The sequence below is a fragment of the Camelus bactrianus genome, chromosome 27 (assembly GCF_048773025.1).
Source record: "Camelus bactrianus isolate YW-2024 breed Bactrian camel chromosome 27, ASM4877302v1, whole genome shotgun sequence".
In the NCBI taxonomy this organism is placed as follows: Eukaryota; Metazoa; Chordata; class Mammalia; order Artiodactyla; family Camelidae; genus Camelus; species Camelus bactrianus.
In genome coordinates, this window is record NC_133565.1 from 33945910 (window position 1) to 33965182 (window position 19273).

The 19273-nt window shown below is 43.3% G+C and overlaps 1 protein-coding gene across 9 annotated transcripts in view; it reads right to left on the minus strand.

The window, feature by feature from the left end:
* Positions 1-19273, minus strand: part of NEO1 (neogenin 1) — a 159191-nt gene that overhangs the window by 24830 nt on the left and 115088 nt on the right. For all 9 annotated transcript variants that reach the window (XM_074354200.1, XM_074354199.1, XM_074354202.1 and 6 more), the window contains exons 9-18: positions 18541-18695; positions 14596-14744; positions 14090-14228; positions 11092-11141; positions 9925-10072; positions 6656-6766; positions 5385-5579; positions 4012-4107; positions 1283-1458; positions 1064-1202 (exon numbers count right to left, since the gene is read on the minus strand). In XM_074354200.1, coding sequence (XP_074210301.1) covers positions 1064-1202; positions 1283-1458; positions 4012-4107; positions 5385-5579; positions 6656-6766; positions 9925-10072; positions 11092-11141; positions 14090-14228; positions 14596-14744; positions 18541-18695 — 1358 coding nt within the window. The remainder of the gene's footprint in view (positions 1-1063; positions 1203-1282; positions 1459-4011; positions 4108-5384; positions 5580-6655; positions 6767-9924; positions 10073-11091; positions 11142-14089; positions 14229-14595; positions 14745-18540; positions 18696-19273) is intronic.

A 19273-nucleotide genomic window follows, 5' to 3' on the forward strand; every position in this document is an offset into this window, starting at 1 on the left:
GAAGTCCGGTGAAATGCAAATATCCTAAGGCGACATCATTTATTAGCTAATAGGCTGAAATGAAAGCCAAGAGATATTCTTAAAACTGGCAAAGAAAGCAAACTCCAGGTCTTCTTACGCTTCTGTGCATTCTATTTCTATCTCTTCAAATTCAGCCCTTTTTCTCTGCGAAGATGATGAAGAGACATTAGGACCAAACCCAGCCTGGGGAGACTACAGCTCCATTTCTCATTATTTATATAAAGGGGAGACAGAAGTAGGGGGCAGGACAGACACCCCACCCCACCCCCACGTTAGGGAGCACCAGGGGCAGAAGGGCAGATGCAGGGGAGTGGAAAGCAAGCACCGTCTCAGGGCCGGGAGGCTCACTTCCCCCCCTCACGTGCTTCGCTGTCTCTTCTACTGCATGTTTACTCAACAGACACAAACTGTAGGAAGGCTCCAGTGGGAGATTTTACAAGACGTTAACTGGTCTGCGGGAAGGCTGCCAGGGCGGCGCTGAGCGCCCGGCGGAGGGCAGTTCACGGCCTCTCTTCCATTTCCACTTACCAGTAAGGCGGGATTAATGAGAATGGCCCCTTACATGTCAACAGTGCTTTATACTTGACCACGTGCTTTACTTACAGGGCACTCTATTTCACCCTATCCTGAAGGAAAGGCAGAAACTACTCCTCTTTCATAGAAGGAAGAGACAGATCCAGAGAGAGAGGCTGCATGATCTGCTTCTGATCACGTAGTTGGCTGCCCTGGGATTCTTGATTCCTAAAATCTAATGTACTTTGCTTTATATTATCTTGTTGTTTGCTGATGTTTTTGTACAGTGATAAAAACATAACCATTAATTCATCAGCTGAAAAAGCAAACACTGGACTCCAGCTGTCGTGCTCACTGTGTTCTGTAAGCACGTCAGTTCCTGCACTCGATTCTTTCCTGGCGTCGTAAAAGCAGGTGGTGAGAAGTCTCACGACCTGGAAGGCGACACACGTTAGCATGGACTCTCGCTGGCTCTCACGTTTGCAAAGAGAGGCAGTGCCATGTGACATAAAGATCTGAGGACACATACCTAATTCAAAAGTGGTCCCGTGGGCCGTCATGCTCCACGTGCTGGATCTTCGACCTTTGGTCACCATCACAGAGAACTCATAGAGCGTATTTGGCTTTAAGCCAGTCACCAGATAACTCAAAGTCGTTGCGTTCGCATTCTGGAACAGATGAATCAAGAACTTCAGAATCAGAAGTACCAATAATTAGCTTTTCTCACCCAGAGCAAACGCGCGCGTACCTTGTACTTGGTGTTGGCCGGGATGTTGGTTTTCCAGCGGACTGTGTAGTACCGGGAGTCTGTGATCTTCTGGTGTTTGGGCAGCGAGTTGTCCGCCCACGTAATCCGTATGGTGTCGTGGCTCAGGATGGAAGCCTGAACTCCCACTGGTGGCATCATGGGAGTGGGATCTGGCACTGGAGTGTATGGAGCATTAATAACAAATAAATCAACTTCAGAAGTGTCTGGGTAAAAAGTAATTAAAAAGGGAAGTGGCATTTTAACACAAACAAAAAGAAAAGAAAAGGGAAATGCAGGGTAATATAATGGAATGAAAGGTGAGGAGTGGAGAAAGAGAAAGAGAAGCCGGAGTTAATAGATAACCATCATTTGTTTAAACGAGTATTTCCACTTGTGTTCTTTCAGGAAAAATTTGCAGGAAAGCGTCCAAAGAAACAGTCATTAGCTATTTTCTCCTACTGTATTCTGCAGGTATACTGAATAGATACATAAAACTTGGTAATCCAGTGACTATATTAACACTCATACTTCAATTTTCTTTTTCCTAAAAAATTTTCTTTAAATTACTTGAAAATTCTACCTCCTGTTCAAAAGGGTCATGAGAAGATGAAAACTGCTTTTAAAATCAAGGGTATAATTTTCGAGCGAGCAACACAAAGCTCGTGATCTGTTTTGATGTTTCAGTGAATGTGGCGGAATTTCTGAGACGTGGCTTATCAATGCTTATCACAGGACATGCAAGGATCCTGCTATGAAACCTGGGACCTGAATGTCAGCCAGTGGCAACTTCGCCTGGCCTTGGTATTGGGGGCACCTGATTCCCACACAGTTCAGATCTGCTGATGTCCTGGGTCTAAACTGAGTACAGTAAGATGGCTCACATCCAAGTAAAGCAAAAGGAACCCAAGGGCATTACTCTTCTTTGGGGAAAGGCAAGCTGACAGCATGCAAGAGTATCTTCTACACTTTCTCCCACAGACTCAGAGAACAACCCACTGTTGAGTCCCAATCAGTTATGGAAGATGCCACAGTTACCAGGAGCCCAAGGGACACAGCCATTGTGAACTTCAGAAGTCAGAGCCCTTATTCGACAGCAAGTCCATACTCGGGTTCTGTCCTGTCCTGTATGCAACAGACACATTCTCTAAGCATCACTGCCAAGACAAGGGCCAGAATGAGCAGAAGGCACCGTGGGCCCGGGGAGACACAGCGCATCCGTCTGGGCTTTCTCAGCTCTCGGGCAGTGTTCTAAGTATATGCACACTGATTCAAGCTAAGGTTTTAAAATGGGTTTCCCACAGAGTTAAAGTAACTAGTCCTTCCTGTAATGCAAATTCTGAAATGATGTGGGCCTTGTTTATGAATAATGGCCAAGCTAAAGCAGTAGTCTCTCTCCATCTGTGTACTTCCTACACAATGAGGACTAAAAATAACAGAGGAATTGCATACATTATAATCAAGGGCTTTGTTCAAAGATCAGAGCACATACCAATTAGCTACAGAAAATGCACCTTCAGGTGCAAAAATCATCAGACTACTTTGAGAAATTTCTTACTTTTAACAACCCTTGGAAAAGATAACTAGGTTACAATGACTTATGAACACTTCCTTGTATATTTCTAGCCAGATGCTATTTTTAAGTCACATAAAAGAAAATAATTCCAAATCTGATTTTTCTGATTTAAGAAAGTTGTAGACTACTTATTTAAGTATTTTTTCATCTTACTTTTTTCCTTTCTGAAATACCAGAGCTATTTTTAAAAGAACTTATAAATTTTAAGCACACAGGAGTAGACAGAGCAGAACTACCAAACATACAGCAATGATGTTGGTCTTGTTAAGTAGAAGCATAAAAAAAGGGACAGAGATCATCTTTAAAAAAAAAATAATGCCAAATCCACACTATTATGCAAAATATCCAGAATACATAGCAGGCAGCAAAGACTCACAATTTTGAGAAACAAATGGAAAGGAGCATTTCTGAAAATGCTAAATTCTTTAGTTTTCAGGACCCTTTAGAAAAACTTAAAATTCTATTATGTTCACTTCAATAAACTTCCTCATTCAGCTCTAAATCACATGCTTTATGTAGCTATAGAACTTTAACATTATTCCGTTAAGGATATTTTAAATAGATAAATTACAAAAAAAAGTAATGAATATTTGGTCTCTTTTGTAATAAATGTACAGTTGCTCACATGGACAGTACAGAGGACTTTATACTCTTTATACAGATAAAGCTTATAAAAAGCACATAGAAAAACTTTCCCAGCTAACTCAGGTGACTAATAAAAGAGATGCTGGATTCACCAATCATATATTTATTTCATCAGTAACGTACAAAATCCCTAAAGAGATACGGAGATCCTTCCCTCCTTTTTTTTTTTTTGTAACTTCCTTTAGTTATAACTCACATGACCCAAAAGATGGAAAATCACTTACAATTCTCCCACAGCTATGCTTTCTAGATCCCAACACATTAAAAACGTGTTAAACATTTACATAGATTTGTTTACATGACAAGATTCTCAGTATTTTCTAAAAAGAAAAACAAGGATTAACAGAAACGTCCATGTTGAAAGCTCATTTATTTTCCAGTTTGAAGCCTATACCCTAAACGGACAAGCACTTTTCGTTCCACTGACACCTGTGAGGCACAGCTCATGACAACATCCTACTTCAGCTTCTGGAAAAAGTGCTGAGGACCAGAAGTGCACAGGGTCCCTTACCTGTGTGAGGTCTGGTCACAGCACTCTCGTACAGCGGGATGCCTTCACCCACGTTGTTAAATGCTTTCAGGGTGATCACATAGTGCGAGCTGGGATCTGAAGGAAAGAAACAAATAGAAACATTAAAAAAAAATTCCCACTACAGAATTTCAAAAGTTCACTGTGTATAATCTTAACTGCAGAGGAAGTCAGGAAAGATTTTTAAAACCTTCATGTGGGATTAGTTTGGGGTATGGGGAGACATGGAGATGCCAGTGTACAGAGCACAGGAAAACTGGCCGAGATCACCTTCCTGGAGTTGGTCCCAGAACTGACTGCTCTCGAATCCACTTCTGACTCCGACTCATCAGTGGGTTAGTGCTGCTACCGTACACTGAAGAGCATGGGTCAGAATGGATGAGTAAGATTTCCATGTGTTGGAGGCCCATGGGCGGAGCTTGGAATGAAACAAACCCCTTTCCTTCTGAGAAAGAGGACAGGGACTGGAGTAGCCAAGCTAGAGAGATTGGAGATAAACTGTTTTCTGCGTGGGAAACACCACAGTAATCAGTGTTACTAAAGCTTCTGAAACTAGGGAGTAAAAGCTTGACAAGAAACAAGGTATTTATAGACTCAAGGTAGCTCGCCTACAAGGTATTTTTTAATTATGAAGGAAAAAAAGTAAAAACCATGGTGGTGAAATGTGGAGACACCATTGTAACCAGTGATTAAAGTTACCACCACCAGCAACAGGCTCTCACGGCCCTCCTGCTCACACACTGGTGAGAACACACGTTTCCCTGCTGTTCCTTCCAGAAATGCACAAACCGAATACAAAGAGGAAATACTACAAAGTCTGAACTGAGGGACATGCTACAAAATAAAAGTGGGCCACACTTTCCAAAAATGTCATAGTCATAACGGTTAAGAAAAGACCAAGAGAAAACTAATGAAACACAGTAACTAAATACAACATGGGATCCTGCACCAGAAAACAACGTTTTTCTTTTGTTATACATATTAATGAGGCCACTAGTGAAATGTAAATAAAGTCCACAAATATTGTCTCACAGTTAATTTGCTGGTTTTGATAACTGCACTGTGGTTACAGTTGAAAACGCGCTCATTTTTAGGAAACGCACATTAAAGTATTAGCGGGTAGAAGGGAATTATGTCTGCAACTTACTCTCAACTGGTTCTGAGAGAAAAACAGGTGCATACATAAGATAAAGCACGTGTGGTGAAATGCGAACCTCTGGGGAGTCTGAGTGAAGGACATACAAAAATTCTTTGCACTATTTTTTAAAGTTTTCTGTAAAAAAAGTATCATTACACAATAAAAAGTTAAAAAGAAAGAAATCACATGTGCAATTACGTCCTCTTAGCATACACACCCAGATTCTCGATGGTATAATAGCGCTGTTTATAGTCCACTTTTATGGTCTGGGCATGAGGACTACCAATGCCATAACCAATGGCGTAACCTCTGACCACAATGTTCTGATTCTCCGGAGGCGTCCAGCTCACTACGATGCTGGTGACAAGTGGGCGGACGTGAAGAGAACTCGGCACTTCGGGAACGCGAGTTTCTGAGAAGGAAAGTAGAAAAGCAAGATGAAATCCAGGCCCACCTTCCTTTAGAACATTTCATCATCCTTGCAGAATGGTGTTCAGCCTCCTGACAAGTTACTGGTGGCCAAGTTTTTTCCATTATGCCCAATAATTCAAAGAGAATCTGTCTGTATAGTGAAGTATGACCCATGGTTTTATTGCAGTCTTAAGAAAACAAAACTCAAACAGCCTGAAATATAAGATGTTGCAGTAATTATTTGGGAGGGAAGACAAAGAGATTCAAGAACCTCTGTCCAATGGAAAAAAACAAATAAATTGTCTTTCAAAGTGTTACCCATTCTTCTTGGACCCACATAGATCCCCAAACTCTAGCAGGAGGAATGAGAAAGGCGTAACACCAACTAAATAAAAGCTTGCTGTCAAGAGGTGATCCAGGATCACATTACAGCAATGCTTTCAATTACTTACCCCCCTGAGTAACATGATAAGTCAGAAAATATAAAACCTTAGAACCACAAATTGATTTAAGAGGTGGGAGAGTAAGAGTCTTTAAAAGGTGGCAATTTACAGTGTCTTTCAAATACATTATTACAAGACATACATTTCTACCTCAATTTAAAAAGTAGTAAACAAAGAATGAGAATAAGGACTCAGGCCTTTTGTCTTCCAGTGCAGCACCTGTCTCTGATAAAGGCACGTGCACACACCCATATGGAGTTACTGAAAAAACTAGCGAGGAAAAGGGCAAGGTGTCCAGGACGAAGGCAAAAGGAAACTGACGGAAATAAAGGCACAGTTTATATCATTTACCCTTACATTTCAGATCATCCATCTGCTCAGTGGCCTTGCTAAAAAAAAAAGCAGACTTAAAACACTTGTACATTTGTATCTGCTCTGTTTCTGCTTAAAGGGACAGTTCTTTAAAAGCCACTGTGAGAAAAAATACACATTCCAGGAGACTTGCTGACAGCAGTACAATCCACTAACGTTCACAGTTCTAAGCCATATATACCCCAAATCTGTGGCTTTCCAGTCTGACTCATTTGACCAGTTGTCACCCGGCTGTGGCAGCCCTGCCGACTGCTGTTCTTACCATCTAGGTCGCTTTCAAAGGTTTCAGCGGACAGCCAGTCGGTAGCCAGGCCTGTACCATTGATGGTTAGAGCAGCCACTCGGAAGTTATATTCGGTCCCCCGATCAAGACCTGAGACCCAAATGAGAGAAAAGAGGCTGAAACAAGAGCTTTGGAAAAACAAAAAGATTAACAATCTCTCATGAAAGCAAATATCTCATCCGCCAACTTAGTACAAAGCTAGTATCTTGATACAATTTCAGCTGCAGTTAACACAGAACAGGCAACACGCAAGCGCAGCACAGAGGCACTCCCACCTCTCACGTGGAGGCTGGAGTCCGCACAGCCCGAGAGGAAAACAGAATGAGCAAGGCTCCTAGGAGGCTGCAGATGGTTTTTTAAAGTGCCTGAAGGTACTCAGAGACCAAATGTAATCCCGTCATTTCATTACTAAGGAGGCTGAGGCCAGAGAGAGGCCAATGAGAATGAAAGAGTTGTAACAAAGGAACAAAGTCGGTGGGTCTCAGAAGACACCAGACTCTCCGTCCTCTGAGCCACCCTGTAACCACAGCAGAAAAATTTTAAACATCAAGCATGGCTTAGCAATCTCCTTCTCAACAGTTAACTCGTCCATAAGTACATAGTTAGTAAAAGAGGAGTAAATCCTTCCTACTGTGCAATCTTTCATACTTACTAGCAGCTAGTAAAGTACCTGATACACCCACGTATCAAAGGCAACACAGAGCCACGTGTCAGTCTGCCCGACAGAGGACAGCAACAGAGAACAACGCGGCCAGCCACTCACAGGCTCATGCTTCTGTTTTTTTTTTTATTGTGTACAAAGACACATAGAACCTACCATCTTAGCTATCTTCAAGTGTGCAGTTCACATGCATCCGTTTTTAGAGCACTTACGTACCCGATCCTGCAACAGGTCTTGTAAGGGGTCTGGAAAATTACCCTACCTCCCCATATCCAGATAACGGGGTCTCTGGCCAACAGCACAGCACAGCAACGCCACAGGGAGCGCTACTGCAAGAGGAGCTGGCCAGGAAGCAGGATGAGCCCCGCGCAGCACGTCTTCCTTCACAGGGTGAGAGGAGAGACGGGAGCTCTGCTCCCTGTGGGCCCATCCTGACTCTGCTTGCCCACAAGAAAGCAAGCAGCCAGACAGAAGGAGAAGCAGAATGGCTGGGTCCAAGTCAGTCTACCTCCCTGTCTCCTCCATCACACACTGAGCAGGAAGTACCAGAGGGGACTAAACAGGTATGAGTGACTGTGAACAGACAGCAACCTGGGCTACCGGCAAACACAGCTTAACCGAGGACATGGAAGAATCTGACCAGTCAGATTATCATCCCCTTCCCTTTGGGGAGCTGCAACGTACAAGGGTGAGGGAGACACGTGATCAAAGGGCGGAGCCCCTCCCCCTCACAATAACCTGCGGGTTCATCTGCTGAAACCAAGGCGCTCAGTTCACATCACAGAGACACGGCAGGATGTGTTAAGTGCTGTGAGTGGGACAAACACAAGGCACAACCGTAACTGCTGGTGAAAACGTAAAGTCCTATCACTTGCTGCTCAGAACAGAATTTTGGGACCCCGCACTGCTCTCTAATACTTGTCAGCCTCAAGCTAATGCTCCAAGGGAACAAAGGTCTGCACTTCCGCTCACACGGTCTGCCCAGTGCCAGCACGTACTAACAGAAGTTCAGTGAAGTCTGTTAAACAAATGGATGAATCGAAACATGATTTTTAAATACCAGAATTCTCTTGATAAAAAGCTGTTTTTATGATGAAAGTGTTATTTTGCTTATATACCAAATACTTCGCTGAGAAAATGGACAGCCAGAGGCAAGGACTGTATTTTTATTTATTAGAAACAAGAGCGGTGCCTGGTGTACAGTAACGACCTGCTATTAAATATTCAAAATAAAGGCCTTATAGGTGGGAAGTGTTATTCATCTGCATTTGGGGTGAAATCAGACTGACCTGTAGGAGCACCTGTGACCAGTTTTGCTGCACTGCTCCCTCCGTGGGATCTCTCAGAAGCACCCGTGCAACCAGATCTACTGCTGCAGCTTAGAGCTGCGGGGTTCATGTGAAGAAGCCAGAAGACTTAAAGGTACCCCTGAAAACAAACATTCGCTTTCTCCTAGTCTGAAAGAAGTCAATCCCACCTGTGATGCGAGGAGCACGCAGAAGAGCCGGCCAGGCACCAGGGCGCAGGTTTTCACTGTCACTGGCTCTCTCAGCTTTTAGAAACCTATGCCCATATGAAGGGGAGGCCCATTCCACTTTTCCCCCTGGATCTCGGTTCCACCAAGAACCCGGTCTTTGGGGACATAGAAACGTGACTGTGTGGAGCTTCTCTCATCCTTTCGAAGTCTAGCCAGGAGGGCAGCGACGTAAGGAAAGTTCCGAGCTCCCCAAGGGTGATGAAACTCATTCTCAAGGCTTAGATAATAATAATAGCAAATAACTCCAATTCTCAGTCGTTCTCTTCTACCAGCTCTGCGAGGAAACCCCAGGACGCTGTGTTGGGGGATCTGCCTCTGTTCTCCCTAAGCACGGTTCCACTGTCCAAAGAGCAAAAGGCACTTCATCCCCTCCCACGCTTCTCCGGCAAAGCCAGCTTGCTCTGGGTGAGCCAAGTCCAGCTCCCCTACGTAAGGCAGGAAGGGGGGGACAACTGTCACCCACGTCAGAGAGGGATCAGGGTCCAGTTTTACCAGGTATGCTACTTGCTCCGTGGCACATAAAGGGAAAACTAGACAGAAGGAGCTACCCTGACAGAATTTTCTAAAACTGTGTCATGTTCACAGTAGCAAGAGTGATCCCTGCGTTGCTGTGGCTACTCACAAATGTTGTTTCAGGCCACACACAAGAGCGGTGTCGACACTGTAGAAATCATCTTATAGGCCTCTGCTGTCAACCCGATTGAGTAGACTCTGCTTACACAGCTCTGTCTTTTCTTTTTTTTTTTTTTTTTTTTCAGATTACGAAAGAGTGACATACACACATTCAAAAAAGAAAATATGGAGAATACAGAAAAAGCCAAGTAAGGGAATAAAACTCAAACACAATTTCACCACAGGTGGCAGAAGCTTTAAGAGTGTTTTCCACTAATTTTTACCAAGTCAGAAGTAGAACGAACTATTACACAAACAAAGCAAAAATGGTTCAAAAGAATTTGTAAGTCAACGGCCCAAAGCAGTCATCAGAACAGCGTAATTCAGCGTCTGAGAGACACCACCTCCGAGCCTCTGCCGATGTGCAAAGCAGCTCACCTTCAATCAGCTGTGACAGCTGTGTCCCAGTCACCAAGGTCTCGGTGACATCACTCTTTCGGGAGGCCTTTCGGTAGCGAATCTTGTAGCCAGTAATCTGCCCGTTTTGTGCGGCTGGAGGCGGTGGCTGCCAGTGGATCACAATACTCTGGGAAAGACAAGATTACAGGGAACAGGGTGAATGCATCAAGTCTTGGTCCTGTTTGTGTATTATTGCCCTGAAATCCCTGCGGAAGAGGAACAGCACAAAGGCAGCAGAGCGCTCAGGCTTTTACTCAAAAATCACTCCAAAAATACTTCTTAATTTTAAAACCCTCAAAGACCCAATGGGGAGCCAGTACATTCTGGGCACTTGATCTCCTGGGTATTTTGCCAGAATGAAGACACTGGGCAGAAGTCTCAGTGAAGTTTTCGAAGGAAAATATCAGGTCAGAGGCACGTGGATTAGGGAGTAAACCACTGCTGGGTGTAAGGCTCTCCTCCACCTCCACTGCAGCAATAGTGAAATCAGGTAATTTCTGTCTAGAACTTTTCAAAGACAGGGCTGTTAATGAACAGCTGGTTGTTTCTTTCTTTTTTTTCTTTTTAACATTTTTTATTGAGCTATAATCATTTTACAATGTTGGAACAGCTGGTTGTTTATTAGAGGAAAAGGAGTCCCCAGGTACTTTTTTTAAAGGATGAAGTATCCTGGTCGTCTGTGCAGCCCAGGGGGGCCCTGGGTGGTACACGTGCCTTCAGTGGACAATGCGCCCGACCAGGAGGGACGGTTTCAGCAACGCAACCACCTGCCAGGCTCCTGCCTCTGATTCGCACTGGGCTCACCTTGAAGCACTAAGAGGCTATGGTATCGCAAACAACAACTTCCTTCTACCTTGTCACCAAGGTTCTGGACGGTTACGATCCAGAATGTCATGATTCCCCTAATAATGGTACTAGCTTCGCAGAAAGGCTAAAGTAATTTTGGTGTAGGAGAAAGGCAGCAGAGTTAGGCAGACTAAACTGAAGTCAGTCTCCAAGCCCAGCTTTACTGGCAAGTGTAACATCTGTCACTTCATTTCTTTCCTTGCTTGTAACTGTTCTGCTACAGAACCTCCTTCTCTGTAAGCCCTTCTGAGGCTCAACAGTCCATCGGTAAGAATGAACAACAGCAATATAAAGTTTTACCTTTGAGTTTCTTACTTCTAAAGACAGATTCTGAGGAGCAGCACTGGGAACTGGACAGGCAAAAAAAAGAGAAAACAAGTTTCAGTTACCCACGTATCACCCATCATGGGACTCTTCTTGGCCAGACTCTACACAAACGCGCATCTCACACCCCGAAAAGCAACCCGAAGGTCTAACCCCAGCAGCCGTGCCTGCATGTTGATAGCAGTATCTGGATAGGGTGTGGCCACGTTTGATTCATTTAAAATAACGCGACATATTCATGCACCTGCACCCACACCCAAGGCAGGCCGCACCTCTGGGAAGTCGGGTACTTATTTTACAGATATGACAGTGACTCCGAACTTTTCAAGACTCCAAATGCATTCTGAACTGATACTGTGCTCCTCTGAATACTCTTGGCAATAGCCTATCTTTACCTTGGGACACATTTTCCGGAAACAAGACTAATGAATACGGGAAGTGAATGAACTGGGTAATGTCATCATGAGTCCAAAAGGTGATGGACATAAGCCAATGAGCTTGGCTTTCTTGTGGGGTTCCTACACTGGTTCTGAAGGCAGTTCCCACGTAGAGCAGAGATGTTTAAGCAAGGGCAGCTCAGTACAGTGACCATCTGGCTTCCCAAGGCAGCTACAGTAGGGAACACCCATTCAGGTGTGAGAAGTTTGGGACTGCTGGTTAAAAAGACAGCTGTGTAACTTGAGTTTCTCACACATTAGAACACAAGATAGGGTATCTCAAAGTTTATGGTCCACACACCCGCCAGCACCTCCTTTCGTGGTAACTATAAGAAGCAAAGAAAACTTAAGTGAACCTGACTCATTTCCTCTCCAGTCACAAAATGCTGACTTGAGCGTTTCTCTCCTAACCCACCCATGGACACTTCTCCCTCCTGTTCTCTGACGTGTGGTGAACAGGCATATAACCAAGTGCCCCCTGTGCTACAGGCTTTTTGAGGACAGAGGTTTTTCCTTGTTCACTGCTGTATCCTGTGCTAACGACAAGGCACGTCGGGCCTCACCCAGAGATTCAGGCGCAGAGGGTCTGGAGAAGGACTGAGGCACCTGCGTTTTGAACAAAGTGCAGGGGTGGTTTCAGCCATCTCCCTGTGGAGGACCTGACCGTTGCAGGGGCACCAGCACAGCTGTTGTCGCTGTGTTTATCATCATGACCATCACCATCCTCGCCCTCCACCACCAGCTGAGGTGTGGTGCACACTCCTACACGGCAGACACTTTACAACAATTCTTCGAAGGAGTTTCTACGACTAGTCCCATTGTTATAAGTGAGAACTATAGATGTGGTTCAAGGCAGGTATTTTTTTCAGCTGGCGTAGGGACCAAGGTTCGTCTTGCTCCAGAGTGCTGCCCTGAAGCACCGTGCTGAGACACTCTCGGCTCCCACGCCAGGCACTGCAGTCAGCATGCCAGCCCCCTTAATGCAGGAAAAGCTGGCTCACGTGCAGATCAAAAAGCCTGCCTTAAACGTTTTCCCCCTTGGCTTTTCTTGAAAGCTTTAACCAATGGGCTTCTGTAGGTGGCTAAGCAAACTATAGTTTGTATTTATTTTCCCCAACTTTCTGTCAAGCTCACAGAAAAGAGCAGCAAGAATAATACAATGAACACCACACACTTTTCCCGGATTCACCAGTTGTTAACATTCTGCCACATCTGCTCCATTCTCTCTCACTATATCCACACAGACACACTTCCCTGTCTGCATACTGCTTCCGAATCACTTGAGAGACAAGTGCAGCCATCATGAACCTCACTGCTAAACACTACAGCATGCATCTCCTGAGAACAAGGACATACTCCAACACAATGGTAACACAGTGACCACGTTCAAAACTCTGACATAACAATATTATCTATTATACCTAATAATCTAGTATTTAACTCTGCCTAACACCACACCAACCTAACATTCAGTGACTGTACCAAGAGTGTCCTTTACAGCTGTTTTTACTCCCAGATTCAGGAGCCAAAGATCATGCATGTTTAATTTTATTTCATGCGTCTTTAATTTCCTTTAATCTAGATCCTAGAATGACTCTCTTTTTTTTTTTTTTCCTTCATGAGACTAATATTTTTTAAGAATTCAGGCCAGTTTATTTATTTACTTTTTTGCAGACTTTCCATCGATTTGGGTATGTCTGGTTGTTTCATCAGGATCAGGTTCGCAGGTAGCATTTTTGGCAGGGATACGACACAGGTGAGACAGGTGAAGTTACGTCTTTCTTGACGCATCATATCCCATGATGTCAGTTTGCTTCTGTATTAGTGATGTGGTATCTGACCACTTGCTTAAAGGAGTCAAACTACAGCCTCTAACGCAAAGGCTATATATATATATACACACACACATACATTTTTTAGAAAAAGACATTTTTGTGACACTTGGATTTAGCTGAGTTTCAGGAAACAATACAAACACTTACTAAGTGCAGTGGACTGTTGTTTTCTGTTCTACCCTAGAAAGGTATTTTTTTAAAATGCTAGTCTTGACCTACTCAACCTCTCTGGCGAGATGTACTTTGAAAACCACTGCTTTAGGTCATGGGTATAAGCAAATAACTTAGAAATTCAGTCACAGGTGAGAAACAAACTGTCACAAAATACTGAGGAATTTAAAAGACCTCTCTGGCATGCAAATGTGATTGCTAAGTAGAGCAAAGCCAGCCTTCCAACAGACCTGGAACGGTCTGTGTTAGGAACAGGCAATAATATTTATTCATAAAAAAGTACCTACTAAAAATAAAGACACTAAGAAGCTATTTAGTACCAAGCACTGGTTCTGTGTGCTCTCACCAGATCTTTACTGCAAACCCAAAGTTGGCATATCTACCCTTCACATGTAAGGAGACACGCTCACACATGTGAAGTGACTTGACCAAAGTCACACAACCAGAACCGGATTTGAACTGAACCTTCTTGACTCAATCCCGTGACACTCCTACTACGCCACCAGGGGTCCCAGAGGAAGAAAGACTCACCATCTGAAAACGTTCTAACAGCAACATCTTGTGTGGAGACTCCAGGACCGTGTTTATTGTAGGCCACCACTCGGAAACTATACTCTGTATATTTTTTCAACCCATTAATGGTGTGGGAGTGACTTGAAACATCAACATCCTTGAATAAAATGAAACACTTTATATACACACAACTCAAGCCAAATGAAATGCTGCAAAATAAAGAACTAATTATACAAATTCTATATTTGACACAATGCAGATTTTTTATCCCTTTTATAGAATGCTATTTAACAGTCAAAACGAATCCTAAACACTGGTAATTTACTGAAATATTGCTTGCTTAGTGACCCTTGCTGGCAAAAACTACAGAATAAATCTTGGTACCAAGAAATATAGTCAATTCTTCTTTTCCTATACATCTTTTTTTTCCTGTCAGATTTCTAGACAAGCAAGTACTGAGTTTTGGAAATACATTTCAACTCTACTATTCCGATCAATGCATTAAAAATAGCTTCATATGATACCTGTTCTCTATCAGTCCCTTTTTCCATGTAGTACAATTTGTAGTTCTGAATCTCCCCATTTCCAGACAGTGGTGTTTCCCAGGTGACAGTGACGGAAGTAGGTGAAGTCGCATATGCTCGGATGTTAGGTGCTGGGCCCGGGAGTTGAACTAGAAAGAGAATTTCAAAACAGAAAGATGTAAATGAAATTTACTGTACCCCCTCAGTGACCAGTCTCAGCGATAACATCACACTGGCCATGTTTTAAAAACAATTGAAAATAAAACAAGTGACTAGACGAAAGCGGTTTTAGGATAGTATCTAATTAAATGACTTCCCTCTTTATGACTCAAACCCAGAAATGATCTGTCAAGTCTCTCAAATTTATTAAAAAAAAAAAAAAGCGAACATTGCAGAATTCTCATGGTTTGTAAGATCCTAGTCTTGCAGTGGGACTGCAGCACATAAAAGCAACAGTCACACACAGAGACGCTTCCATTGCCAGGCTGTGGGGATGCAATGAATGACGGACAGAGGCCTTGCCCACCAAGAACTGCCAGTCTAGAGGGAAGTCAGACACATAAATGGTTACAAAGAACGTCGTGAGTGCTAACAGCTTAGGTAATAATTTCTGTAATGAAAACAGCATCAAGAGAGTACACGCTTCTGCTTCTGTAAGCTTGGTGAAGACTTCCGGGGAGCAGGAAGAATGAAGTTTTCTCAGACACTAGCTTAGCGCAAATTATTCCAGTCAATGGAGATGACAGGTGAGAAGACAGTGTTTTGTGCTTCAAGCTGCAACAGAGAATGGATGTGGGAACAGAGAATGCTGCCATGGATGACAGGAGCCAGACAGTGGAGACCCTCCGAGGCCCTGCTAAGAGTCTGGGTTATCTCTTGTGGGTGTTAGCTAATTACTGAAAAGTTTGAGCAGGAACATGACAAGACATGACCAGATTTGCATTTAGAAAGAATATGTGAACCCACGCATGGAAGAAAAACACTAAAGGAACAAGACTAGACAAATAATAATTTAAAAAATAGCTCCTATTGACTGAATGCTTGCAGTCAGTCCAGCATTAAGTGCTTTACATGTATTTAAGTTACATCTTATTTAATCTTTGCACTATAAAGCAAATGAGACAGATACTATTATGATCCCTATTAACAGATGGGGCTGAGAGGTTAAGAAAGTCCCAGATGATAGGAAAGAGGGTGAGTGGTGGAGCCAAGAGTTAGGCAGTTTCTGGTTCTAAAACGTGGACTCAAGAAGACCAGTTAGGGGATTGTGACAGCAGCCTTCACGGGGTGTGTGTGACTGGAAGACTCCACAACTGGTTCACCGACTGCCTGCCCAGCTCTAAATCCCATGACAGCTCACATCCTTTTTTTCACAATATTCTTTTTGTCTGACTGACAGGTTCCAATCCCAAATGACACACAAATCCTGGGCAGTGGCTACGCCTCCACTCTGGTGGATGTTCTGTATCTGAAAACCATTTCTCTGGTGCTCAGGTGTCTGTAACAGACATCCATCAGATTGAAGGCAAGGGAAAAAAATTAACAAAATGTAAAACAAACTGGTTTTCTTAAGTAACAGCACCACAGCTTAAGATTAGTTTTGCTACCAACGTAGAGAAACCTGAATATGGTTATTCTGACAGTTGTTTGCTTTATTTAGTCATGAATCATGTTATTCACTTAATGTTAAGAGCATATTTTGTGCAGCCTGACAGGTGGGATTTGTCACACTTCTGCTGCTACGGAAAACTTTCCTCTAACTTTTTAAGGGGAAGGAAAACAGAACAAATTCCCTTGAAATCACTTTCAATATATTCATTGGCTAAACATAGGCAAATATGATCCTAAAAAAGGCGCTAATAAATTCTTTTCATATGTACAGAGGCATAAAAAAATGGAAAAAATTTTAAGTTCGTTTGTAAAGCTAAAAATGTAAAATATTTTCCAAGGGCTGACTCCAACACTTACGCCTCCCCTCAACAGGCTGAATACCTCCAGACAAAATGCAAATTTCTCTCCATTAACTCCTCTTTTGCCAAAACATGTTACCAGTAGCTCTCCATCCCTAAAACACCCTCACCAGAACCTGCTGTCCCTTCCCTCTATATTCTTTAGTTACTTTCTTTTAATCAAACTCCCCGAACGGACGACTGTGTGGCCTCCTTTCCTTGTGATGACAGAACATCACACCATTGCCTCTGGTACCAGACTAAGCTCCTTGGGGCCAGAAGTCAAGTCTTACTCATCTTACGTCTTGGCTGCCTCGTACAGCAGGAATGGCACATGGCAGGCACTTAGTAAATCTCATCTTTCATCTCTAAACTGACAATGCCCCGTTTGTCCAATGGTTCTCAACTGTTCTACTGGTAAGTTCTGAAGTGACAGTGAAAGCCATATGCTTTTTCCCCCCATAAATATTTTTATGTATCTTCAGAAGATTTGTAGCCCCAGGATGGAACCCTTGCACTGAATCAAATCCAGTGGTCTTTTCCATTTGTATCGTGATTCATCTTGCATGTGCATTATTTGATCCTATTTTGGGGATTTGGGTCAAGCATCCTCCCTCCCCAGGAACACCTGCTTTAAGTCAAATGCTTCAAGGCCAACCTTCAGTCTCATCCTTTCCTAGGAACCTGACTTGCTTGACCTTTTACAGTAACTGTTCTTTGTTCTCTCTCATGAATGATGCCCGCACACAAAAGGTAATGGGGGAAAACTGAGCTTGAAATAGATTGTTTCTGCTCTTCTCTAAACACAGGACCTGTGAAATTCAACGTCCTTTCCCTGTAGTGAGAACACAAGACCTTCCTTAAACCAACCCTGTGACACTCTGATGGCCCTCCTGTTCCTGCCTGGGTTTGACTCCTGATCTTTAAGCTTTTATCACCAAAATGATCAGTGGCCTCCTGTCCTGACTGCTCATTCTTTAGGGGGAGAATTCCTATCTTGTTCACCCCTTGCCTCTCTAATAGCTTGTGTCGTGTCTGGATGAGGAGGTCCTCCACAGCTGTTTGACGGGTGATTGGCTGCAGCGTGAGACAGTCAAGTTCCACAGCTTCTTGACTTTGCTTAGCCCACCCATCAGGTAGAGTCTCTGAATTATTTCCAGAGTTTCACTGGGAAATTCATCTAATCTGTTTAGTTCCCTGGTCAGTAGCTTCCATAAATGTAACTCACATGCCCCCTAGCTGAAGTAAAAATTTTTGTTACTGGAAGTCTGTTAACACAGAAAAACTAGTGCAGTTAACAGTAAAAGAAAAACTGGGAGGAAAAACAGTGGTTTGTGAAAAGATGGTAAAATTTAGAAGAAATCCTCATTGGAAAAGCATTAATTCTGATTTGGTTGTTTCTTATAATTTCTGGCCCATAGTTTTTACAACCCAAATTTAAGGCATAGAAGACATTTATAAAATAAATCAATTTGGCACTCATTTCAGTTGGAGAAAATCTTAAGAAATGTAACTGAGAATAATATTATCTAGCCCCAAAGACCACAGATCCAAAGGAAAGCTTTGAAGAGATTCTCAAGAGTGTGGTCTGTATAAAGATCAGGGCAATCCCGCTGACAAAAACTGTTAAATACCTACTTTGCTTGTGAGGCACTGCATGAGACAGGGTGGGGAAGATAAGGATGACAAAGGTTTCTCTGCCATAAAACTAATGAGTTATATTCATAGAAAGTGACAATGTGCCTCAGACTTGTAGAGACACAATATTAGATGAGTTCAGAGGGAAGGTTCTAGAAGGCGTCTGAGCGAACTCTCACAAAGGATCGGTGAAATCCAAGCATCCGTCAGCAGAATTATGTTGTCTTACACTATTTGCTGCTATTAGGTGAGAACTGCTTTGCTCTCGGGCAACTGTTCGTAAGGCCACGTAGGTGGCGCCTCGAGGGCGCGCAGCCCCCCCCCCACCCTCACCCCCCCGGGGCGGCGGCGGACTCACCCTCAGGCTGCGTTTCTACGCGAAGCGGCGCTGAACTCTCTCCGGGGCCGTGCCTGTTCTGAGCCGTAACTCTGAAGACGTACACAGTCGCTGGCATCAGGTTTTGAATGGTTACCTGCATCTCTCCTGGGCGAGTGGTGTTCTCAACACGTTCCCTTTGGATAAAGAGGGGTTGGGAAGCAGCATGGATTAGGGATATTTCTAGAATGTGCAGTTTCATTTTCATCGCAATGCCTATAGATACCACACGACATCAAAACGTTAACAAATTTAAGTCAAATTAACTCTCAGAAAAGGAATTTGGGTGGGGGTGGAACAGTGCACAGGCTGCGGACACTGGCAATGCCACACGTGTCTGGCAAGTCACTGACGTTCTTGCTTAAACGCTACTGACATTGCTGCATCTAATCACAACTTCCTTTCAGAAGACACAGACAAGGGTCTTCTCGGTGCCATCTCAAATGGGCAGCTGCTCACTAATTCTGGATGCTTTAGGAATCACTGAGTTTTAAGTGGTGATTCTCAGGAAGACAAACAGAAGGTGATTACAGGTATGATCCAATTTCCACAGAAAGTATCTAAGAATGCTGTGTATCTTTTGGATAAAAGACTCTCAATAAAAAGAAAATTAAAGATGATCACTTTTAAAACTGGGGACAAAACATTAAAAATTTAAATGAATCCAGTCTATAAAATAAGCTAATCATGACTTTGATTTTTTGTAATTTCTTAA